The sequence below is a fragment of the Protobothrops mucrosquamatus genome, unplaced genomic scaffold (assembly GCF_001527695.2).
Source record: "Protobothrops mucrosquamatus isolate PMUCROS unplaced genomic scaffold, P.Mucros_1.0 scaffold110, whole genome shotgun sequence".
Lineage (NCBI taxonomy): Eukaryota > Metazoa > Chordata > Lepidosauria > Squamata > Viperidae > Protobothrops > Protobothrops mucrosquamatus.
This window is the reverse complement of record NW_015386482.1, coordinates 918,851-945,188: the sequence shown is the minus strand read 5'-3', so window position 1 is coordinate 945,188 and position 26,338 is coordinate 918,851. Positions and strand designations below refer to the sequence as shown.

Genomic DNA, 26,338 nt, shown 5'->3' with positions numbered 1-26,338 from the left:
AAGTAATGTCCTCACACCACTACTGGAAGTAAACTGGTGATTTATCAATGCACACCTTTTTACGAAGCGCTTTAATTCCATGTTTTAGTTCTTTTCTCTTTTCAGCAAAACGGTCAGTTTCATCCTTGATTGCCTGAAATGTCACAAGAAACAGAGGAATGGAAACTGTGCAATTTTTGACATACAAAGCAAAACAAGGTAGATGAGCATTAAAATATGAAAACTATAGTTTGTAAAATTGAAAAAAAAAATCCAACCACTATCCCTTGCTAGCTCTTTTTCCCATATTAAGATTGAGTAGTATTGGTACAAAACCTGAAAAAATAGCAGATCCATTGATCTATAAAAGTTCAAGCATTAATTAAGCCTCCATATTTCATGTAGAATTCTGTGCTATTTCTAGTTTGGACTGCAAAAATTCTAAGGAACAACTGGAATATTTACTCAGACAAAGATTTAGTTTACACATCCAGTATCTCATCCAAAAAACCATGCATTCTTAGAGAAGGAATTAGCAATGAACTAGGATCCACTGTCTGCTTTCTTTTCCTACTCCTTCTAAAATGCCTATCTCAGTACATCTCAGTACACTCTGCTTTTTCTTAATTTTGACTTTTTCAATATACCATCACTAAAGTCAATCATGGCATCCTTTGGTAAATGAATGTATTGCTTATGTTGAATTGAGCATGTGTCCTAAGTTGCTCGGTTTTATTTATAGTCAGTTTCATAGGGCAATAAGATATCAACATAAGTCACAATAAACAAAGAGACAAACAACCATCTGTCCATTTACTATAATACTTCAGACTTTATTATAGTAGAAAAGTACCTTCTCTGCTTTCTGATCTAGCCATGAAGTCTCCTCAGATTTTGCTTCTGTAAGTAAATAGTATTCATCTTCATCGGTCACTTCAATGCTTGTTTTTCCATGTAACTTGAATGAAAAAGCTCATTTACAACATAGTTAAATAACAATGTATTGTACGCTTAGTTGACTAGATATAGAATCTGTATTTTAACTATATTTAGTATCAGTTTCTTAATTTTTGGTATATATTTAATTTCAGGGTGGGAAGTACAAATTAATCTAAGTGAATTACTTTACTGATCAATTATTACAGAATTAAGTATGCTATTGAATCTAGGGCTTGTCTGATTTTATACATCTTTTGCCATTCATTATGTTCTATTACTTCAAAAAGGATTGTGTACTATATCAAGCATTATATTTATCAAAAAGGCATTAAAACAGCACTTTTAAAGCCTGATGGTTCATACTTAGAATGTAAATGTGGGTGCATGCATGTATAGTTAAGTATTTTTCTCCCTTTCCTTTCCCACCTATTTTTGAAAATCCTAGATGCAGATACACACACTTTTGTTTATCTTCTTGGATCTGAGAAGGAAACAGGTGACAAGATTTGTAGATAGCCTGTGACCTTCTTTCTATACCTCCATTTTGCAGGGAAACAAAAGTCTGGATTTTCTGCAACTATTCAATAAACATGTTACAAAAATCCTGCTTCCTTTCCTATTTGGAGCTAAATAAAGTATGGAGATCATCCATTACAGGGCTTCTGAAGGAGTTGAAAATGGATTTACAAATGATAGGCTACAAAAATGACATGGAGAAAGATGAAGCCCTGGAAACCAGTTAATATCTTAAATAATTAAATATGATATATAGTACAAACAATAAACCAAGAGAATGACCTGGATAATTTTCTTATATTAGATTTACAAAAGAGGCTTATTAAAGTTTTGAAGAATCTTGTTAAATAGGACAAGAAGAAATGAAAAGGAACAAAGTGCTATGACAGTATTTGAATGGACTAAGGATTAAGATTGTTAGAAGAGGAAGGAATATAAAATTGGTTTAGTCAATGAAGGTTTTCTTTTCTATTTCTTTTTCTTTTCTGCACTTTCTACTCTTTATATTATTCTATTCTGGGTTTGTATTAGTTTTTACTGTCACAATTATAATCTTTAATAAATTACTATGAAAAAAGAGATCATTCATTACCACTCTTCTAACTTGCTGCAATTTGGCTGATATTTGTCATTGTAAGAGGGATGGAAAAAGGGGTCAAATGTTTATTAATCAGTTTTATTTTATTAGTTCAGAAATATAGACCTGAGTCATTAGTGATCTTCTAGTCACCAGTAATTTATGACCTAAATATAATAAACCAAACTTGATTGTTGAAAACTAATGCTATTGACAACACAAATGTCTCTTTCCCTTCCATAGCAACAGCTTCCTTCAATCTGAGTGCTCTCCAGGGTTTCAACCTCAAAATTCTCAACTGTAGCAATATTAGATGGAGAATTTGGGAAGTTAAAGTCTGCCTATATAGAGGATATTCAGTGCGAATAATGTTGTCCTAAGATATAGTTCTATGGTGCTTTATTTAATACTTACATAGAGTTACATACAGTATACATCTATCCTAATAAATATTTAGCAGTCTCACATTCCTACTCAGCTCAGTCTCTGTCACTCTGTCAAGAGTATTAAGAATTCCACAAATATATCACATCTCTTTTTCCATAAAGATCATCAGCTGTTTCCTCACATATTTCTAAAACTATAAATATTAACCACTTATCTACACATTTCCCTATATCTCTCATAGCAGAAATATTCATAGACAAGAGTTAAAATCACTGACTAAATTGTTCATGGCTGAACAACTGAACCTTCTTTAGTTTTTAATATCAATAGAAGAGAATTTTCGAAGTTCAGAGTTAAATTGTTGAGTTTTGGTGATCTCTGAACTCAGCTATTTTCTAGCAAATGATGATAATATTACCAGGCTAGTAACACTGCATTGATGATGTTACCTAGCCCAGGAATGGAACGTGTGCAAGAATATAACCAAGTTAAGAAACTACCATGGACCCATTTTTTTAACGTGTACTAGACATCTTGATTGTTTCTATTCTCTGTGAAGGAACACGAATCACAGATCTACATAGCTAGTTATATTACTAATGAAATGAAAAAGAAAAGTAAATTTGAAGCTCAAAGATTTTACAGCAAATAATTAATCTAATTCTATCTCCCATGTTTATCTCTATACTTGTTCTATTGCTTAGCTTAATATATTTAAATTGTGTAAGACCTGTGAAGAACTAGTCTCAAATGATATGCTATATGTGGGTTTTGATGTTATTGCCCATTCTGCCATAGTCTTCATAAATGAGTTTTCACTGAAAATATAGTTGTTAAATTTGATTAGAAGTTGTGTCCCGAAGTCAATTGCATCCTTCATTTTGCGTTCCCCAATCTTCCTAGAAGAATTAAAGAAAAAAAAAGTCAGAGAAGAAAATGTGGATAAGATTGTTAAGCAATCCTTAATACATGGGTCAAATATGATTTATAAAATAATAGTATGCATCCTGAAGAAGAAATTCAACTTCATGTTTTGTTTATGTGTCTTCACAAAGAAGAAACTTGTTTTTTTTTAAAAAACCATTTATTAGTGAAAGACAAGAATACACCAGATTCCCCAGTTTGGCAAATTTTCCAATAGATTTAGTGCAGATTTTATTGTAATGTTTAATGCTTGCAGACTTCAACAAGCACTGAATGTACCTTTATTGTTATAACTACTGAACATACTTTCATTGTCATAAAATTTAAACTTCCTTCCTTGCCTGAAGAATAGCTAATTTCATCCTGTATCTCAGGGGTGTTAAACTGCCAGCCCACGGGCCAGACGTGTCATCCGGAAGCTGCACCCACCCTATTGCTGGCAATGGCAAAACTGTCCTAATACGTTGCGTGATGTCATGTGATGTTGTGAGTTTGACATGTCTGCTGTATCTATATACCTTCAGTAGAAATTCAGGCAACCTAGAATGTCTTATTCTCAGGGCAAGATGACTTCCCTTGAATATAAATATACCACTTTTCTGGTTTATTGACAAATCATTTCCATAAAATTTGGTCAGTAATTGTAGAATTGCAGCCCCACTTTACAGAGCAGATGCAAAACAGGAGTAGTGAAAGTCATTTTTTCTGAAATGTTTTAGTATACTATACTAAGTATATTGCTTTTTCCTTCCTTTTCATCCATGTAGTAATATTAATATCTAGAGAAACAGACACATCACAGCCAAATTGTTTTGGGATCTTCTGACAGCATCCCACATTGATGTATTTTGAATAAATGCATACTTATTTCTACAGAAAGTGAGATAGTATTTGGTTTAAATAAAATTAAAACATCTCTGAAATGGGTTGAGGCTAAATAATTCTATCAATTGGTCTAATGCAAATCAAAATATATAAAGGCAAATAGCCATGTTTTTAAAAGCAGCAGTTTGCTGAAAATTTGAATATTTTACATCTTTTATTCTTCAAAATGTACATACTTCCATTTTAGACAAACAAGAGCTCCATCTTGAGTTCCGGTGACAAGTATATTTTGGCTATCCAATGAGAATGCCAATGACTTAATTCCTCGTCCATTATATGAATGGCAGTATTCAGAAGTCAGAACATCCTTAAAGAAAGAGATTAGGAAAACAAATTATTGATTTATCTGCTGGCTAAGGAATTTATTGTGAAGAAAGACTGGAAAGAAGTATTGAAAACTTTTGCAGCTTGCATATAGTTTAACTAAAAATGTTTTGGTAGCATTGGCCCAATTTTAGGTATTGGCAAATGTTGTAAATGTGAAGTATATATCTCAAATATGTACTTTATATTTATTTACTAATTCTAATAAATAAATATCAAATATGGTCAGATTTAAAAAAAAGGAAATCCCATGGTTTATAGATAACGATCACTATTGAAAGATACAGATAAATTAGTGATTGATGGAACTTTGAACTGTATAAAACTCTTAAACTTTTGATCCTATCCTATAATGAGGAAAGATAGCCTTCCTTCTTTCCTTCCCCAGTGCAATTAAAAAACTTTGAAATGATTCTAAAACCCCAAAAATTAAAACTGCAGATTAAATAACTGATAATATCATACACTAAAGCCCTGCATAAAATATACAAAATAAGCAATGAAAATAACAGTCAAAAAATTAAAAATACTGCAACAGCATCAATACATTAAGAGGCATTTGAGAATAAAAATGTCTTTGCTTGGTAGTGAAAAGGCAGGACATTCAAATTTGGGGAGCTCTCAAGCATCCATTTGCTGCACTTCAGTACAAGAGGGCAGGCAGTTCAGGTCCTCCAAAGATGGCCTTAGGATATGGTCAGAAACAAATGGGAAGGGCACTTGTTCATTCCTTCTGCTAACTTCCAATTTCTGTAGTAGTTCAGTTGCATGTTGCAGTCACAGCAGAACAAATAAAACCAGTGTGCGTTTACTTAATACTGTATGTAAATATTTACCTTAAGCACCAAAGAAATTCATTTGATGACTCAGAGGAACATAGATTAAATCAAAACGAAATTCTGACAATTACCAGAGTTGAAGCATTATGGATAATTAATAGCCCACTGTCGGCAGCTGAAGCTAGCCATTTGTCATGAGGTGACAAACACAGGAATGCTTGTCCAAACTGTTTGCTTGGTATCTTCTTCTCTGACAATATTGGTTGGTCTTTTGATGTCACCTGTAAAGCAAAACAGCAATGCCACATAGCTGATGTGGTCACAGGAATATTGAAGGCAGCTCCTGTCAAATTAACAAAACTAATACAGATAGTCCTCGACTTACAACAGTTCGTTTAGTGACCATTCAAAGTTACAATGGCATTGAAAAAAGTGACTTATGACCATTTTTCACATCTGTGACTGTTGTAGCATGCCCACAGTCACGTGATCAAACTTTGGATGTTGTCAACTGACTCAAATTTATAACAGTTGCAGTGACCAGGGTCATGTGATCCCCTTTTGTGACCATCTGATAAGCAAAGTTAATAGAGAAACTGGATTCACTTAACAACTGTGTTGCTAATTTAACAACTGCAGTGATTCACTTAACAAATGTGGAAAGAAAAGTCATAAAATGAGCAAAACTCACTTAACAAATTTCTCACTTAACAACATAAATTTTGGGCTCAGTTGTGGTCATAATTTGAGAAATACCTGTGCAATATAACCAAACACACAATGGATTGACTCCAGTAAGTACCAGGTTATAACATTATGTAGAGTGCTGTTAGCTGCTCTGTTGATGCATTAATAATGTCCATTGATATAATGCTCCCATTCCTGATACTAATTCAACTCTTGTATTTACCCCATTTGACACTTCTTTCACTTTTTATTATCTACCTATTGACCCTTCTATTTCATATACAGTTCAGAGCTACATAAAGCAGTGGCAGTAATCCTGGACTTGTTTGATTTGTCTGATTTCCTTGCTGCACTCTTCAGCTGCACAGTTCCTTGCTGCACTCTTCAGCTGCACAAAACTAACATTCCCAGGATATCAACATTTTTCTAAAGGACAAAGTTGAAAAAATGGAACTAAAAGATAATCTATATACGAGCATTTTAAGATCCAAAAATCCGATCTGGAGCAAAATAAGAGTTTTAATACAGTGTATTGAATAAATTTAATTCTTTTCAGAAAATAAACAGCCCAAGGGCCAAATTAGATGACATATTAAGGGTGTTATCATTTTTAATCTTTTTGGACTTTTATATTCAATCAAAGCAGCTTCACTTATACATAGGCATGCCTGGGATCAAGTGATGTCAAATTAATTGCTCCTTCAAAACCACTTTCCTTTAAATATGTTATTTTACATCCTAACAGGAAGCACCTATTGTGGGTACATAGTGGGGAAATAATTTTTATTGGGAAATTGAAGCAGGAGATAGATTTAAACTTTCTCCCATTTGTTCTATAATTCTATGAAGATCCAGAAGTGCAATTTCTAAGAAACATTTTTAAAGGAATTGCATATGTTTGCATACATTTACATCTTGTTTAATTTGACCCATAATTAAAGTTTACTCGTGCAAGTAGGACGTACTTTTGCAGTAAGATGATATTTACAGATGTAGGAAGCCTGGCTAGCATAGGCAATTACTGTTTCATCCTTCCGCTTGACCAGAGAAAGTAGTGGGAACTCTAATTCGTACATATGTTTCTGAATGATACTGTCTTTCAAAAGCCCTCTTTCTGTGATACAGATTTCATTGTCTGCAGATTTAAAAAAAAAAAAGAGAAATATTTTTGTGTTAATATTTTCTCTCTTAGAGAATATTAATTAAGAAAAAAATTACCAGATGTAATTGGCCTTACGACTGCAATAGTATGAAAAAAATTCCACAAGTATATATTGAGAGTCTCAAAATCAAGATTTCATAAGACTCAATCATTAGTTTGGGGGAGGGCACAATACTTAAACCATTTCATACATAGATATACATAAAGATTATTCCAATATGCCATTAAATGCACATTTATTAATTTAAAAACATCTGGCAAACAAAGTGACTTGCAAATCACAGCTGCAAAACAGAGCTATTTCACCTTGGAATGAAGTTGATAGTGTTTTTATTACCAGAATATTAATAGTTGATCAAATATTATTATTGGGCTGATACACATTTCAAAGCATTACCTAGGGTGCTAATCTAGTAAGACAGCCAGTTTGATATAGTGGTTAAGACATCAAGATAGAAACTGAGAGATCATGAGTTCTGTTCCTGTGTTAGGCATGAAGCTAGCTGGGTGATTTTGTGCCAGTCACTCTCTCTCAGCCCTAGGAAGCAGGTAATGGCAAACCACTTCTGAAAATCTTGCCAAGAAAATTGCAGGCACTTTTACCAGGAATCGATACTAATTTGAAGGCTAAAATCAATCAGTTGCTCTAGGAAATTTGCCCCACTAAGCTGTCAAAATCCTGCTTCTCTTTTCTTCTTTGCTGAGCAGAGCAACAGTCTTGTTCTTGTTTACTTTCCCTTCTGATCTTACTCCTTGCCTGGGAAATTCCTTGTTTGTTCCTTTACTTGCTTGCTTACATGCATAGAGTCATTCTACTCCTTGCCTGGCAGGGAGAATTTTGCAGTGGGGAGTCAGACCTAGCCCTCCTCCTTGGCTGCTTTTCCTTCCCTTCCTTCAACTCTGTGGCTTATTGGCCTGTCTTCAAAAAGTAGTTTTGAACCTCTGAAAATATTTTGTATACGATATCTTGTTTGTTTGTTTATATTTCATATTTCTAAACCACCATCTCCCTCAAAGAGGGGCTCTAGGTGGTATACAATAGAACAATAAAATAGAACAATAAAACATATACAAATTAAAATTAAGTTAGCATTTTAAAAAAATATAGAACAATGACATTATAAGCATATGTTAAGGACATAAGGATCTACTCACACTTTGAAGTTAGCATATATTATTTTAAAATGGTGACTGCATTTTGAAATAACAGAACTCATCACTAGATTGGTTCTTACCTGAAATAATATTTAGAGGAAGTGTAAATATCTCCACTCTTGCCCTTTTGAGCACCGTTGGAGAAAGAAGTGCAATCACTTCGATTAACTCATTTTCCTCATTATACTGTGAAGTTATGTCCACAATCTCACCAGACAACACTACAGTGAAAAGAAGACAATATTCAAACCAGATGTAACATCAAAGTAAATTATCACTTTTTTTTTTGGCCTACAATAGTTTAGAAGTCCCTGAAAAGCCAAACTGGATATTTATATCCTGTCTTATTTTATCACAGAGCACTAAATGGTGAATAAGGGACTTATGCAGTGTCCTATCTAGCCAATGAATAGGCCCAAAACTTGTTGATCTCCAAGAAAAATAATACACATAATATACCTAACACCTGGGCCACCAATCTAGTTTATAGCTCTTGAATACTGTCAGTATGGCTTCGCCCTTTGACTTTTCAACATCCCATCATGATGGCAAGATAATATGGGAAAAGTCATCCCAGCCTGTATTACCCACAAAGACTACCCTCCCACCAGCTTTTGGGATAGGTTGCCAGGATAGTAATTGTAATATGAAATGCATTACAGATATTTTGTAATCTTGAATCACTGCATCCACTTTTACTAAGCATTATATCAATTTTTGAAATTGTTTATATAAATATACAGGTAGGGAATGCATTAGGTAATGATAATTTCCAATTACAGTGCTAATGAAAAAGTAACTTTGTGACCCATGCCCACATTTATGACCTCCATGGAGTCATGTTAGTTTGCATTGTCCTGTGTCTGACCCATTTTTTTCTTGGTCCCCTCTGCCTGAGCTGTTTTTTCCCACAGGGCAGCAGGTCTCTAAAAATGCTGATTACAGATTAACAGATTCAACTATGTGATCTAACTATCACCTGAAATTGACAGTAGTCAGTTTCACACTAAAGACTTTTTCTTTGCCTCCTAAACAACCTGCTAACCAAACAGCTGGTATTAGCAGATTCCTTTCAATGTGTATTTCCCATTGTATATCTGCTTACTCTCTTGTAATCCTTTCCTCTCAATGAATGTAAATACAAATACTAATTCTCTTCCTGCTATAGTGATAAAAAATGATCAAATTATAAGCTTGTTCTTTAAAATGTTTCTCATTTATAACAATCTACTTTCTTGCTTACAGTGGATATTCTTTGTTGTACCTATTCATGCTATTGCACCTATTCATACTATAATACAGACATTTCTCCATATGTTTTAAAAAAGCAAATGTTCAGGATTTTATCAAAAACCTACAGACTCAATCATGCAGGGTGTCAAACTGCTGGCCCATGGGCCGGACACATCATCCAGAAGCCACACCCACCCCATTGCCGGCAATGGCAAAACCGTCCCGATATGTTGCGCGACGTCACATGACGTCGCGAGTTTGACATGTCTGCTAGAGTATTTTAAACAGAAATATTATGAAGGTCACGTAATATTCTCATTGATTTAAGAAAATTGATCATTCTGAAATAAAATATTTGGATTTTGACAGCTAACATTTATTCTATGAAAAATTACTGTCCACACCTAACATACAGAAGAAATAACACATCCATACATTTTTGTATATTACCTACGTATCCCAGTACTTTAAACACTGTTGATGGGAGAGCATTTAAAATAAAAACACTTCCATCTGTAGAAGCTGCTATGAGAAATTGACCAGTTTGTTCATACCTTAGGGGGGGGGGGGAAAGAGCAAATAAGATGATGGCAATTGATTAGCAACCATGATTATGGCATACCAGTTGTTTGAAAGAAATTACAATATATATATATATGCTAAAAATTGTGATTCTAATTGATCTGATAGATAAGAGATTGGGAAAAACTGAACAACACATATCCCTGAATTTTTTTTAATAAAGCAAGCATAGCACTTGCTACTTCTTAATGTAATATCAAACAATATAGACCAACTGCATGGTGTGCATTTTTTTAATTGAAAAAAGATTACTATTCCATTTTTCTCCTCAATATAATTGATAACATGGACTGTGATTCATGAAAGCTTATGCAATAATGCATTGGTTAGTCTGGAAATAACAAAAAAATACTTCATTGTTTTTGCTGCTACTGCTGCAGAAATAATTTCAACTATAATACTCGCTATACAATAGGTACTTACCTATAGCAACCAAATTCTTAATGACCAGTCTAAATTATGACAGGCCCAAAAAAGGGTCTGTCAAAAGATTTGACATTCTGATGACCGTCCCCCACATAGTCATGTGATCACATTTTGGGTGATCAGCATGCAGCCCAAATTTACAGCTGTTTAGTGCGTCTCATAGTCACATATTACAATTTATGATGTTTTTGGCAGAAAATGGCATTTATCTCTGGTAAATGCCCACTGAGGACAATCGGTTTGCTTAACACTGGCAGTTTTTCCTTAACCAGAGAGTTGCTTAAAGATCAGGGTGATTTCTTTAACAACCACCGCAAAAAGGGTCATAAAATTGGGTCAGTCACATGATGACCTGCTTAATGACTTAAAACCGTAATTCCATACTCAATAAGTCAAGGACTACCTGTTAATTCCTTTCTTTTACCATGAGCAAAACCTGTATCTATCAACCAAACTCTAAGACAGAGAGTGTAAAACATATTAGATCAGTAAGAGCAGCACTGCAAGCTGGGAAAATGCTAAAACTAATCTCAGACCAAAAGATTGAATTTAAATTGAAATCAGCCAGAGTCTCTTGAACTGGACCCTCAGAAGAAACACTCTGTGAACGTATTCCTGAAAAGAAAAGTAAGGGTCTCTTTTTCCTGCTCAGTCTTTGCTTTGCCTTTTTATCTTTTTTTCTGAATGTGGAGAGCAACATAGCAGACTGAGAATGACAATTGAAAATTTAGCTTTGCTTCTGTATTGGGGATGAAAGCGCTAGGATGTAAGTGGAAATAGAATTATAACGGGCTGAAGGCAGAAAATGAACAGATAGGATAGGGAATATTAAAAAATAGAGCTGACAAGGCACCAGGAAGTAAAAAAAAAAGAATAAGTAAAGGTATTGATCAGATTAGAAATAAGAAAAGGAAGAAAAAAAGATAAATACAGGTAGTTTTTCTCAATGGCAGTCAAAGTTACAACAAGGTTGAATGAGTGGTACTTATGACAGGTCTTCAAAGTTCCAGCCATCAGAACCATTCTGTGGTCATATGATTGTGATTTGGGTACCTGGCAACTTTTGATGGTTGCAGCATTCTATGGTCATGTGATTGCCACTTGAACCTTCCCTTCTGGATTCGCACAAGCAAAGCCAATGAGGAAGCCAACAGGCAAGATTGCAAATCATTACATTAATTTGCTCCTATTTTTTGTCCCAAGGAACCCTGCTATGGAGTATGAGATCTCAGTGATTGAGATCCCTATGCCCACCTGTACTCCATAGCACATGCCTGCCTGCAGCACCCTGATTCACATGTGGTTCCTGCCAACCCAGCTATCACCCCACCAGCCTGTCTGGGCTCCATACAACTATCCAGGCACCCGTATAGCTGTCATTGGCCTGCTTGCACTCTTTAGCACCTACTTGCGATATCCGTTAACCTATATCCCCTATGATCCATCACCTCTATGCACTCCCAGTCACCCCCAGTCTCTTCCTGCTTAATGACCCTCACAATCCTGGGACAGTTACAACAGCAACCAAGACTGTTAGGATTCCCATCAGTAAGGAATGTGGTTGTGTGACATTGTACTTTATGATTGCTTCCCTTAGCAGTAGTAATCCTAATCCCAATTTAAGGAATATCTATAGCATCTGAAAAAGAGAATGAAGGAGAACCAAAAGAACCATAAGAACATCAGGAAAGGGGTAAATCAGAAAGTGAGAGTGGAATTAGAATGAATAAGGCCAAATGAATCAGAGGAAGAAAATTGATGGGGCGAATAAATAAGGGAGAGGGGAGCCTATATGGTTTCCCCCCACTCATCTTTATAAATGGAGTTCTGTGCATCAATATACATTCTTTTCTCTATCTCAGTAACCATCTGGATGAGAGACAGATTAAAAGGGGGATATCAGGGGGTGATGAAGTTTGTATTCTGTAGTTGACTGTTCTCTGGAACCCCACCTCAGCTTTGTAATCACATCCTTAGGTAAATTATCTATTTCTGAACTTTCAATCATTTCTTTCTTGTACAATGGGTGAGTGATAACTGGCCATATTCATCACTGCGGCCATTTTGTAAATAGATGTGATCTATATTGCAACAGTAAAATTTTATCATGATGCAACACAACACACATTCAAAAGTTTAAAGGTACCATATTCCTGAAAATGTTGAGAATCTTGCATTTAGTCTGTATCAGACACCCTTCTTTGCTGTGCCCATTTAACATACTTACAGCAAAAACTGCACAGGCATGTTCTCAGAAAGGAGAATTCGGTGAATTACTCTAGGAGTTTCAACATTAGTAAGATCTATAAAAAAGACACGGCCTTTTGGAGTTCCTACTGCAGCACTGTGAGAGGAGAGGCTACAAGCCATCGCAGTAACCTTGGAAATGAAAAAATGATAATTAATTTTTTCATGTGGATCCTTAGGAAAAAGGTATTTTATTTTCTCTTTCATGAATTTTTATTAGACCAATCTCAGTTTAAAGAAGGAGTGGGCAATTAATTTTCCCAAGGGACTACATGAGAAACTGGGACTGTTGTGGAAGGTTGATGGTGCAAAAAAGCATTTCATACAAAATAATAATCTGTATATAGTTTACATTCTCAGCACATATAATTCAAACAATTTGCTATTTATTAATGTGAACAATTAAACAACTGAAACAATGTAATTGTTTTTGTAGGAATAAGACATTATTTTAAAAAAATATTTCAGAAATTAAAAAAAAGAAAATATTTATGGTATTTTAATACTGGTATATATTTGCTTTAGCTTTCCATTTGGTTAATTGTATTGATGGCAGTATTAATATAGTCAGATTCAATACATTAAAACTCAAATTTCATTTGTACATACCACTGTATGTAAACACAGTGTGCTGATAAAAGCGCCATTATCCAGCTCCCAAACTTGTATCTCTCCTGATTTTGCTACAGACTATAGTAAGGAGGAATAAAAATGTGGGAACATTAGGAAACAAAAATATGTTTCTATTATTTATGTATACATTTTATTAATTTATTTTGAAAAGATTTCCTAATCCTTTCTCATTATATTTATTTATTTATTTTATTTTGTAAAATTGATTGGCCATTCATCTTACCATAGGGTAACTTTGGGCTTTTTACAATAAATAATAAACGCAAGCACACTCACCACACCTAATTCATTTGTGTCAAATCAAAGCAATGCACCAAAATAATTAAAGAAAGGATAAACTTAGAACAGATATACGTCTTAACTACAATATACAGTACAGAAGCAGATTATTTTATACCACAGAATTTAATATTAAGTCGGTGAGTGCCTTGGCACATGTGTTGTGCAATTTGTGTGTTTTACTTACATTGTACAAAACTATTTGACTAGTATCCATAATAAGTCTACTTTATGTTATCTGCCTCACAGTACTCCCATTGAGTAAAATCAACCACGTTCACCTCAACTACTGCATCATGCTGATATCTATCCTTCACCCATTTTCTCCTCTGGTAAGTAGGGCCAAACTTTTCAGCCACTTATCAAAGTCTTAAGGGCCAAAAAGAGCAAAAGGGGATTGCTTGGATGTTTTTTTTTATAAACATATTTTTTCTGATTTTCATTTCTCATTTTTTTACTTTTCTTAATCACTAATTAAATCTCATCTTTTGAATTCTCACTTTAACCCTCACTTCAGTATAAAACTCAAGCAATAGCAAAATTATTAATTAAAGGAAACTGGGTTTTTTTACTTAATAAATATAAAATGACTGAAAAAGGCTTAAGGGGCAAAAACCATTTAATTTCTCATAAGCATTCCTTCAGAAGCGTCATATTGCCCTTTCCTACTTTGTAGTGTGTTTCCTCAAATACTGCATGCACTTGAACAAGTTTCTGAATTTTTGTATGTTTGTTTTCCTTCCTTTGGGTAAGATTTTTCTAAAGAATTTTTTTCTTTTATCTTGATACTAGCTGATGGTTGTATAAGTCTGGAGTTCCTTTGCTATTCTATTTTAATATACAATATTATAGATATTATTTTCCTTCTGCAACAGCTGAACTGAACAAGACTAGCTTGCATCTGTTCATAATCCATGTGCGCTGAAGAAACAAGCCACTGATCTGTTTGCTAACCACCACTTGCCTTATTTAAATGAGCAGATTAGAATGTTTACGAAAATGAGCAGAATAAGCAACTAATACAGACATATTGTTTCAAGCCTCATTTAGAAACTGCCATGGTGGGAGTATTCATCAAATGATATTGCAACATGACACTAAAAAATCTGATTTTTTTTCCTTTTCTGTCATTTAATACAACGAAATTTTCTTACCAAGCAGTGTTTGTTGCCTGGAACAATAAAATCAGCTGCTAAGAACTGGCTCATACTTGCATCCAGTAATGCAATAACATCTTCATTTGAATTTGGATTAAAGATGTAAAGTGATCCCTATTAATTAGAAATAATCCATGATGGAAAGATCAGAGAAAGCATTCAGTACATATTCTTAATTATTTTAGGAAAATATACATATCTAATTTTGCCAGTTTTGGTTGAACTCAGGGTGAGGCATATATCATATTAATTTTCTTACGTATGCCTGTCTGAAAACTGTCGCTACTACATTTTTGCAACACCTTTCTGCAAAACTATGAAATACTAAGTTCTTGAGAATGTCTTTAGAAACCTTCTCTGAATGTCTAATTATGTGAGAAATGGTTATTATTAGTGGAAGCAATTGCTTCAATACCATCTCTTTCATTGAATGTCATCATCTCAACCCAATTTTGTTTACATTTTTTAAGGTAATTTTAATGTTTTGCATTAAAATCCAATAGAATGAAAAATATTCTATTGCTTAAAACACTTCCAAAATGGATCCAAAATGATCAAAATAAGTGTTATGAGACAAACCTAATCTGATTTTTTTTAGCATCATGCAAATGTGAATCATCTCACTTCAGCGGCCAGGAAAATCTACATGTACCTTTATATATCTGTTGTATGTTAAAAATAATCTGGAGATATTCATATAACAGAATAGTCTAAAAATATTGAAAAGTACAGATCCATCCATCCAACCAGTCCAATCCTGACTGGATGTCAGAAGTAGAATGCCCAAGCAGTTGTTTTACTGGGAAATTTGCAAGGGGTTTCAACTTTTTAAGCATTAATATTGTCTCACATAGAATGACTTCTTGTGAAATGTTTAATCTGAAACAAACAAAAGCCCTTTCACTACAAGATAACAGCATAAGAAAATAAATGGTACAACAACGACGTTAAGAGTAAAATAATTCAATTAGAATTGTTACTCTTACAGTCCTTAATTTTATTAGAACTTCATCCCACTAGTAACAAATCAGCCTGATCTTAGGCTATTTGCTTCTGATCTGGACAGATCAATCCCTCATTTGACAGCAAACTCTTGCATTCACTGAAAGAATACAAGTGATTGCTTGCATTCTTTATTGTATTCACATTAAATTATGTTATGTTTGATTTTGATATATGAAAAAATTATAATACATATTTAACTAGGAATCTCATATAACAAGATGTTTGCCTGGCACAAACTACCTTTTCTGTTTCTACTAGTAGGTAAATGTAATCAGGAGAGAAGAAAAGAGTTGTTATTGGCTCTTCAATTTCGAAGCAATCTTCTGCTTGAAAGCTTGTGCCCTTGATTTTGTAAAGGCGAACAAAACCATCCTAGGGGAAAAACGCATACATACATCATAAACAGCACAATTCCTACCAACTTTCCCAACCACCCCTCCCCACCAAAACCTAATTACAGCATTGTGTTATTTGGAAATTATTTTATATGAATATCAGAGAATATTTGAAAGCAAACTATACTGACACTGGAAATCCTTAACTGGATCTGTCAACTCTCTTTTACTTTCTAAAGTGTATGGATGAAAAGGAATGTGTGGAATTAGGTTATAACTGTGGGAAATGTTATGAGATTTAAAGTCTTTCTTCATTTTCTTGATTTAAATTATTTCTCCCAACACCCAAGATTAGAAATTGCATATAGGTGAACATAAATTTAGGGGTAATTTATACAGGAAACATCTCTTAAAGTAGTAATTGTCATTTGCTTTGCACAACAATTATAAATTCGATTACAATTTATTCCTCATCCTATACCTATTTTGTAAAAAACAAAATTCATTAGATATTCAAATATATGCAGTATATATTTAGATATTAAGTACAGAAAACTAGCTTCTTTGCATTAATAAGCCTCTATGCTACATTTTGTGGAAACAGTCACATTACTTCATTTTCATTTGTCTCTCATTTTAACATCTAGAAACTGGATATAAACCTTGTTGTAAAAATAACCCCTTTCCCTATTTTAGTGCTTATTTTTAAATTATTATTACAACACAATTTACCTCACATTCATTCATGGAACTTTCATGTGGTTACCTTTTACACAGAACTTCATTTTCTTTATATAAGGTTGCTCTGTTTTTATGTGACTACAGTATAAAATTCAGTATCCTGATAATTTCTTTTTTCATTATAAGCTTTTAGCTAGTTCCTAGCTCCTAAAAATTAATGAAGCCTGAGTTAACTAGTTGATGTGCAGAAAGCACTTGTTGCACTGTGTGAATAATACCTGTAACCTAGTGTAAAATGGTGATCAAGTAAGTCTCGAGCTTCAGTCATGGGTTCAGTAGTAATTCTTCTTCTGACACTTCTCTCAATTACCTGGTTTGACCTGCCAGAAATGTCTCAAATATGGTTTGACTAAATTAGAATCTTCAGTACAGACAAGGAGAAAAAATATATACATAACATTGATTGATGGCATAAGTTCAAAGACTTTTGAGAAGTGAGGTTATTTTTCCTCCTGTCTTTCCAAATTAATAGATACTTGGTGCAGCACTTGGTAACTTGAAACTGGACAACAGATTGATTATTTCAAGTCTGGGAAAAGCTAGTTTCTGCCTTTCCAACTTCTATCCTTTGGCAACTGAAATATAAATCTGGTTCCTTCAATAGGATCCCCTCTAAGAACTTAACAAGCCAATCATTTTTAGTCTCAGTCTCTTATTGGTGATAATAACTATTTTGCAGACATGTTATAATATAAATAATACATGTGAAGAAATGTGTACCCTAAAACATTTATAAATTATTTAAGTACTATTACTATTATAGCAGAAGCTAGGTAAATATTGGAATAATAATAGATCTTCTGGACATCTCTGCATATTTATTGTTCCTAAAACTTGTAGAAGAGGGTGACAGATAAATATGTACTGAAAATGTATATTTAATCAATTTGCATGTTTAGATAATCCGCAGAATTCATCGGTTACTAACTCAACATTTGTATTCTCAAAAATATTTTTAAAGCAAAGTTGTCATTATTGACTCTTCATTTACAGCTATTTGTTGGCTTGTTCCTAAACATTGCTTGTATCACATCACATACTGAAAGGCCACGAAAATATATAATAAGATTTTGTGGTACAAAGAATATAATCCTGAAAGTATAAATATGATCATCTGGTATCTTCAGCAGTACCTAATTAGCAATTAGAGGAAAAATAGTTCTTAATTTTTACAACATTGTTGTTTCTCTTTATTGACTCCTTTATTTCTAGAGTTATGGGATGGGTTATGAAAAACATTTCATTCTGTTAATATTAGCAGTGAAACGTTATAGGACTCAACAGAACAGGGACTTACTGTTCCAGCTGCATACAGTCCATCCTTATGAAGTGCCATAGCAAGTAGGATCACATTTTGAGATTCCTTCCTTGGCTCATCTATAGAAAGTATTAATAAAACATGAGCTTTTTAAATATACACATTGAGTATGTATGTATGTATGTATGCATGTATGCATATATATGTGTGTGTGTGTATATATACACACACATGCAAATGTTTTCAGTAAAGTCATTTAGTATTAAAAAATAAATACCTTCCATTTTCCTAGAACTGTGTGACAGTGATCGAAAAGTTGTCCGTTTTTGCGCTGGAAAGGAAGTGAGTAAAAAAAACCTAATAACTAACTATCAATTGCAGCTTATATAGCTCTTATGCAAGTACATTAGAACCAGTTGCCATTAAAACAGGAAAAATACACTATCATTATTTATATTAATAAAGTGAATTAATGCATATAGTATAAATCTAAATTAGAGCTCTATAGAATGATCCTGCTCATAGATGAGGTTTGTCTACCATTCCTGAGAACTGGTCTGATTATAACTTGGTATTGAGTCTTTCCAGTTATATATTTCCTGCAGCATTGATGGGTCTAACATCTTTATTACTTTTTTTAAAAAAAGTCATAACATATGTCTTTCGGAAGTGGCTTTTACTTGTTGCTTTGATGGTCTATTTATATATTTTACTCTCTTTCTCCCCCCCCCCCATGCAAAGTGATCCCTGTAGTTTTTCTGAAGCCTGTATTTCTAATTATAGAAATAGTAACATTTAAAATTAACTCTCCTTAAGAGGTTGTCCTTGGATTTAGATGTTTCTGATAAATTTAGTAATAATAATGCAACATAATTAATCTAAAGGTTATATAGCACAGTAAATTCTTTGGAAATTTAATAATATTTACTATGAACATTTTAAGTTTTCATATTTCAAAGCTACTGATAAATTCAGTTTTTCCTCATTAAGAAACCTAATGCATTTTTTGTGGCAGTGAAGTAGTACTACTACAATATTGAATTGGCAACATGAATCAGTTGCATTTCAAAGGATGCAGTTTAACTACTCCTTCCAGTGAAACAGACAACTTCAATACACCAGAAAGGGAATGGTAGGAAATTAATCTTTCTAATGTTTTTGAAAAGTCATTTCTTTTTAAAAAAATATTCAGCAAATCAGTTATGATTGTGACATGTGTTTTTGGGTAGAATTTTCATTTTTTACAACTCTAGTTTTTTAGTGCATGGCACAATTTCATTAGGATTAACTGTTCCCCAAAAAATAATTATTGGAGGACTATAGAGAGTAATAGCATCCTCCCCTCTTTTGCCTGAATCCCAATGAATCAGAAAAAAAGATATTTCTCACCAATAGCATCTGGAGAAAGTTTTTGAGTGAGAAGAACAGCCCTGTATGTGTCTGCACCTATTTTCAGGAAATATCCTTCTTCACAGCCCAGATACAGCTCAGAATCTGGAGTCCAGCAATGGACAGTAGGGTGGACGTAAGGTTGAATATCATCTTTAGGCTATCATTACAAAGGAAGAAGTTTCAATTACAAAATAATTAAAAATATACAAAGCACAAACTATATACCGGTACATACATAATTTTACTATTTAATTGTATTCAAATATTTATAATATGGCATATATAATACACATGTTTTTATCAGAAGGATTATTCATCCTTCATATAAATTACTATACACACTCTAGATAGTATACTCTTACATACCCTTAAGTTAGGCTTAATGGCCTAGAATTGCAGACCTGAAGGGAAGCCATTTTTTTTATTCCAGAAATTCCCTATTGAGAGCTTTAATTAACATCTGGCATTTGAAAGAGAAACAGCAGCTGAATGTGCAACCAGTATCTTATTCACTATTCCCAACGCTTGTGAGGCAAAGTTTTTAACAAAGCTGACTAACAATTATTATGCAAAAATGATGATACTTCATTGGAAGCTTAATGAATGGTTGCCCTATGTTAGTTCCCATTAATCTCCATTGCTAATCTTGTGCTTTGAGATGTATAGGATGGAGTTTATGAGGATAATACAAAGAAGCACTGCAGGGCTCATTGTTAGCATCCCCTCAAGCCTGTTAACAAACTTTACATTCTATTTATTTTTTTAAAAAATATTGTGCTGATTATATCATAGTCTTACTTTTAATTTCAATTTTCCTTGCTATTCTCCCCATGTGTCTTGAATATTTAGAAAACAATTACTGTCAATTCAGCTATGAAAACAGAAGTCCATATAAACAAAACATAGAGAGATATTAGCAAGAGGGGAGTTTAGTTATTATTAAGGCCTGGTCCACAAACTTAACTAAATCATTTGCTTAGCATGAGTTATTGATAGGTTCATACATTATTGTATCCTAGGTCTCTTGGTTCATCCAACATGCTGAAGGTAATGACTTTCTCAAGTTGAGCTAGACTCCTCTTACTTGACAGACAAGTCTATACAGTTTTATTGAACATAATATAGGTTTGTTATTGATTTATTTTAGGATATTTTTTTTCAATTTCCCAAGAAAGATCTCAGCTCTGAGATTTCCTGACAGTCCTCATCTAAATATTATCCAGTTCAACAAGCTATATAAAAGCTCAGCCAAGGTCTGTAGGTGGTGACACTTAGTATGACCCAAATGCAAAGCCACAACAAAACTTTAACAAGTTATTATAATGAATGACCTTGACATTCAGTGCTTGGATATATTTGCTACATATTACTTATTTAGCTTGTTTTTTATGAACCATCCGTCTCACAAATGAGACTCACAAATGGACAGCTGACAAGGTTAAAAAAAATACATTTCTCAACTAAAACCCCAAAGCGCTTGTGAAACCGCTTTTTTCCTCTTAAAGTACTGCATTTACAGAGCATTGTGAGTTACGTTATTATGCTCTCTAGACTAAAATGTTAAAAATCTCAGAAAGCCATCACAAATCAATTATGTAATGCAGCCAAGAAAATGTCATAAATGTAGTCAGTCTGTCTTTACTGTAGTCTCACATCAGTACAAGAAACACATTCATAAATGGTCTATAACCTCCTACAATTAAATTAATATGATTACAAAAAATATACACATATAGCAGGAGCTTGAGCTATAAAGGTACACATGGGTATGCCGACACAAAAAACACTCTTTCATTTTAATGCATTCTAATTTTAATTTTTAAAAATAAAAACTAAATAAAAATTAAATTTATTTAAATTTAATTAAAAATTACATTTAAAAATCTAGTTTTGAATTTTTTAGGATAATTATATATCATAATGTGTTAATCTCTATGGTTCTTAACTAACAAGCAGTGATTTCTGATCATAAGAAGCAATATTCAGAATAAAACTAACCTTAAATGTTTCAGCCTCATCTCCTGTCAAGCCAGCAATGGCTGAATTGGGTAGTACAGGACCAAAATAAGGATCACTGACACTGGGATGGGAAAAGAAGCTATTTTCCTCATCTGTTAAGGATCCATCTTCAATAGGAAGTTTGACAGGCCTGAAACAGTATGGAAAATAACTTGGAAGAATGATTCTTTAAATATGAATTAAAAACATGAACATTTGTTTTCAGTATTAGATAATCACCTTATTTATAAAGTATATTTTATAATATGTGAACTATGACAAAATACTTATACTGTGTAATCTATAATAAAACATATACTGTATATTTCATACTGTATATTCTACTATGAGACATGGACTAGACCATGGGTGTCAAACTCACCACGTCACGTGACATGTTGCTACATATTGTGACTTTTTTTGCATTGCCAGAGCTGGTATGGACGTGGCCTCCATATGATGCAACCGGCCCGCAGGCTGGCAGTTTGACATCCCTGGACTAGACAGTTGCTCTCCACAAACTACAGACCCTAGTCAGAAAACTTTTTCTATTTTCTGTAGCATATCCTTGTTGTTTCTGACATAAAAATCATAATAATACTTACTTTGAAATCAAGATGTGCTCTTTGTTATTCCTTTCAATACTCCAAAGGGTAATAGAGGCTCCATTAAATAAACACAACTGATGCCAATTCATAGGATTAAAACTCATTGCAGTTATTTCTATCTCAGGTTGTGACTTACTACATAATAAGAGTTTGTTCTGCCAATCCCTAATTAAAAGTGAAAGAAAGTAATTTTTTATTTGTTGTATTTGCAAAAGTATTCTGTCAATATATATTTTATCTCCAAAAATCCAGAAGCTATTCTAATGGTCAAAACATCAATATATAAATAAAAGAAAAAGCAAAACTATTCAGATCTGCATTTTGCAATATAATATTAGTTAATATAATATTGCAATATTATTGATAATATCAATTAAAAAGAATTAAATAAAGCAAATGAAGGTTCAACATCCCTGCTGCACCATTTTAGGTCCCTTTGAAAAAATTATCAGGCAAGTATATTAATAAATAATCTCAGCCAATTTATTCGGAGCTATGGCAGGAAAGACAGTCTTTTGTAATCAGTCTTTTCTTAATTGTTATTTTCTACAGTGTGTCCAGGTTGGTACAACATGGTACACTAAAACACTGACAATGATTTTTGGGAACATTACAAATCTGGTTACTTTATTTTACAGCATGATGGTGGAACACAGCAACTGCATTTATTTATTTAAATGATTTATAGAGCTACCCATCTACACAGCAGTGACTCTGGGCAGGTGTACAAAGATTAAAACCAGACAGATTGAGCCAGCCAGAATCGATGGGAATTGAGTGGCATATAAATTTAATAAATAAATTTGGTCTGATTAAAATAACACAATAATTAATAACCATTTATGTGAACTATAGAAATCTGCTTAAAAATTATGATTATTTGTGTTATAACATTATCATGCAAATATGACAAATGTTTGTCAGGTCTAAGAGCAATTTGAAAACAATAATTTAGATAAAATATGCCAGGAAAAAAAACATCTTAAGCTTTAAACATAATATTTCCACTCTCCTTTGCCTCTTCTTCCATTTGGGAGTAAATAAACTAACTAGGAACTTACTGAAGACAAAAGAGTTATCTTTGAACCTGAATCCTAACTTTTTGCTAACAGATTTGGAACTAGAAACCATCTTCAGACTCTGGTTTGAAAGAATCTAGATTTCAACATAATCTAAGCTTTTCCTGGTAAGTTTCTGGTTAGTGTAAAAAAAAAGCCAAGCAGGATGATATGCAAATAAGCACACTAATTCATGAATACAGCAGAAAGATAGAGAATTCTGATCCAGAATTTGTATGAATGCAATTCTGACCCACTTGTCCCTAATAAAATATGCGATCAACACTTACCATATTGAAAGACAAAACTCAGGGAGCGACGAATAACTGGCCAGATAGGGACCTGTGTGACTGAATGCAAGCAAGGAATAGTCTAGGCTGGCTTGCCCTAAAAGTTAAAAGTAGCACAGACTTTAAAGCTTATTAAAACAGCTTTATTTAATATTTTAATGTAGTTTTTTTAAATTTAAGTTAAATAGATTTAAAAATATGTCCGTCCATAATACATGTTATAAGCTGAATGCGTTATTCCAGTGTTATATTATTGTTACTCTATTCCTGCTTGGCACAGTGTGATGATATATGAGTAATATCTGACTTAAACTCATTAAAACTGCTTTGGCACCATGTAACATGCTTTTTTTAACCCCTCAAATCAGCATTTTAGAAGGGTCTTAAAAGGCAGCCCCATATGCCATATAGGCTTTTTCCAACCTTATTTCCAAATCATATACAAACAATGCTTAAATTTAATCCTCCATTTTCATCAGCAATTATTAGGGTTTTTTTTTATCTCACTTGCAATTCTTTATAAAATTCATACATCATACATTATTCTTTGACATATTTTATCATTATCATAGATAGCACCATCCAACCTAAGGAACCCAACACTCGCACTTTACCTCCATTCACTTTATTATGTCTATAGTGTCCTTTGGTTTTTGTAGTAAATTACAGGAGTGGTTTAATATTGCCTTTTCCTGCATAGTATGAAATGTCTTTGCTGTTGTCACTGAATGGATCATCTACCTTCAGCATCTTTCTATATCGGTACTGCCTGATATAAATGCCTGCTTGCTTTAGCTGGGCAGCTGGAAATGACCTTTACACCTAGGGCAATCCTACTGGGTGTATACATTTTTGGCACACATGCCTGTATTCGTCTCTCATCCCTCCCAGGAACATTCTGCTGTCATGAGAGCATGACATGCATGGAGATAATAAAGGACATAGAAGTATAAATGTTTATTTTTATTTAACTGAATGCTGCCATAAGTATATGGAATAATGCTGTATATAAAAGTGCCCTCACACCCACCTTTTAATTTTGCTATTTTCTTTAATCCTGGAAAATTGTGAACATAGATTCTAGGATTCAACTGCCGATCAGAAAAAGCAACAATATTCTGACTTGCATTCACTGCAAAGGCTCCAATACTTCCAAAGTGACACCGCAAGAATGACCTCTCTCGTGTTTCCATGTTAATAAAGAGGATGTAATTGCCGCAAGGATAACAAACAGTCCTGTTGTTGATAAATCCAACTTTCCTATTGGTGAATCCTTGTACCCACCTTAGGGAATATATATATATATATTAATTGGATTATTTATAATTATAGATGACTAATCTCATACATTAAATAAGGTGCTTCCTAGTAGGGGTTGTGTGCCCTCAGGTCAGTTTTTACTCTTCATGACTACCTAGGTTAGTCCCTGTGGTTTTCCTGGCAAGGTTTTTCAGAAGAGGTTTGCCACTGCTTTCTTCCCACCTGGTTTTGTGCCAAAGAGAGGACAAAAACTCAGTCTTCTGGTTTCTAAACTGGTGCTTTAACCAATAACCCAGACTGACTCTTTTTGAGCAGGTAGGTGGTAGCTATCTAAATTATCAAGCTGCTACTTCACAATGTGATAAGTATGATAATATATGAAACTCAAGATATGAAAACTCCTTCTGAGTGAGATTTAAGACCTTCATCTTTCCACTTGCTAAGTTCTGCCAAGGTACATTATCCTTACTCTCACCAGATCTGTTTCATAGATTGCCTTTCTTCTTTAAAATTCTCATCTCTACACTTTTGAAAATGTCATCAACTTTATCCAACCTCTTCCTTCACATAGTTGTTTTTATTTAATACCCATGCATTCTCTTTCAGCTTCACCATTTGCAGCAATATCAAATCATTTATTTCTTTTTCACCTGTCTTTTTTCTTTGACAACTCATTTATTTCAATCCCACTCTTCAATATAATACTATAATTTTCACAGAAACGTCTAAAATACTCTTTCCAACATGCCCAGGACTGTCTCCAAGGATGTTGGCATGAAAAAGTAAACACACAATGGGGCTTTCATTTTTTTTTTTAAATGAACAGCTGGTAATCTTGTCTCGATGTGGAATCCTTGAAAAACACAGGACCAATTAAAAACCCGGCGGTCCTTATCTTACCAAACCGGAGATATTTTTTATTTGCGAGGCAAAAAGTCTTCACGAAAGAAAATCGCACTATTCTACAGTATAGCTCTTATTCCCGGATAAGCTTTAGGGAAGATAGGGAATAACGAAAGATTTTTAGGAAAGGACATTTCAGAAACACCCGAAAGCATCCCGTCCCTCTCCTTTCCTCTCGTACTTGGGTTCCAGCTCGGCTTTGTGCATCTGGGATCCCGGGCGACGGCCGCCCCCTTTCAGAGCGTCCATGGTGCCCGCTACCTTGCAGTCTTCGTCTGGCTGAGGTTTTTCGATGCCATTTACATTCGTATCCGAGCAACCGTGAGCTGCTCTTCTGCGATTGGCTAAAGCCAATAAGCTCCTCCTCCTCCTTTGCAGCCCACATGTTTCAAGTGGGTTATAGAGGAAAATGAGAAAGGAGCCTTTAAAAATAACTGTAAGGAATGTCTTCTCTCTTAACTGCAGCTGTCCGGCCTGCCATTCCCTTTTTTTTTAATACTGTACGCTAAGTGTTAAAATAAGGGGAAGTTTCGCTGCACGTTGCAGTACCCTACGTGGGAAGAGCAAAAGAAAAGAAAAGAATGACGTTTGTTTCTTAATTTATTTTTCACCCCAGTTA

General features: G+C 33.8%; 1 protein-coding gene across 1 annotated transcript in view; it reads right to left on the bottom strand.

Moving 5' to 3' along the window:
• CFAP43 (cilia and flagella associated protein 43) overlaps window positions 1-25,990 on the bottom strand; it is a 47,835-nt gene extending 21,845 nt beyond the window's left edge. The window contains exons 1-20 of the mRNA XM_029283498.1: window positions 25,901-25,990; window positions 24,587-24,840; window positions 23,557-23,653; window positions 22,206-22,373; window positions 21,601-21,751; window positions 19,600-19,759; window positions 18,488-18,541; window positions 18,250-18,329; window positions 16,117-16,248; window positions 14,869-14,985; window positions 13,412-13,492; window positions 12,783-12,934; window positions 9,998-10,101; window positions 8,395-8,535; window positions 6,963-7,132; window positions 5,442-5,591; window positions 4,384-4,514; window positions 3,129-3,297; window positions 833-937; window positions 56-133 (exon numbers count right to left, since the gene is read on the bottom strand). Of these exons, the coding sequence (XP_029139331.1) occupies window positions 56-133; window positions 833-937; window positions 3,129-3,297; window positions 4,384-4,514; window positions 5,442-5,591; window positions 6,963-7,132; window positions 8,395-8,535; window positions 9,998-10,101; window positions 12,783-12,934; window positions 13,412-13,492; window positions 14,869-14,985; window positions 16,117-16,248; window positions 18,250-18,329; window positions 18,488-18,541; window positions 19,600-19,759; window positions 21,601-21,751; window positions 22,206-22,373; window positions 23,557-23,653; window positions 24,587-24,840; window positions 25,901-25,968 (2,562 nt within the window). The 5' untranslated portion in view covers window positions 25,969-25,990. The remainder of the gene's footprint in view (window positions 1-55; window positions 134-832; window positions 938-3,128; window positions 3,298-4,383; window positions 4,515-5,441; window positions 5,592-6,962; window positions 7,133-8,394; window positions 8,536-9,997; window positions 10,102-12,782; window positions 12,935-13,411; window positions 13,493-14,868; window positions 14,986-16,116; window positions 16,249-18,249; window positions 18,330-18,487; window positions 18,542-19,599; window positions 19,760-21,600; window positions 21,752-22,205; window positions 22,374-23,556; window positions 23,654-24,586; window positions 24,841-25,900) is intronic.
• Between the last annotated feature and the right edge of the window lie 348 nt (window positions 25,991-26,338).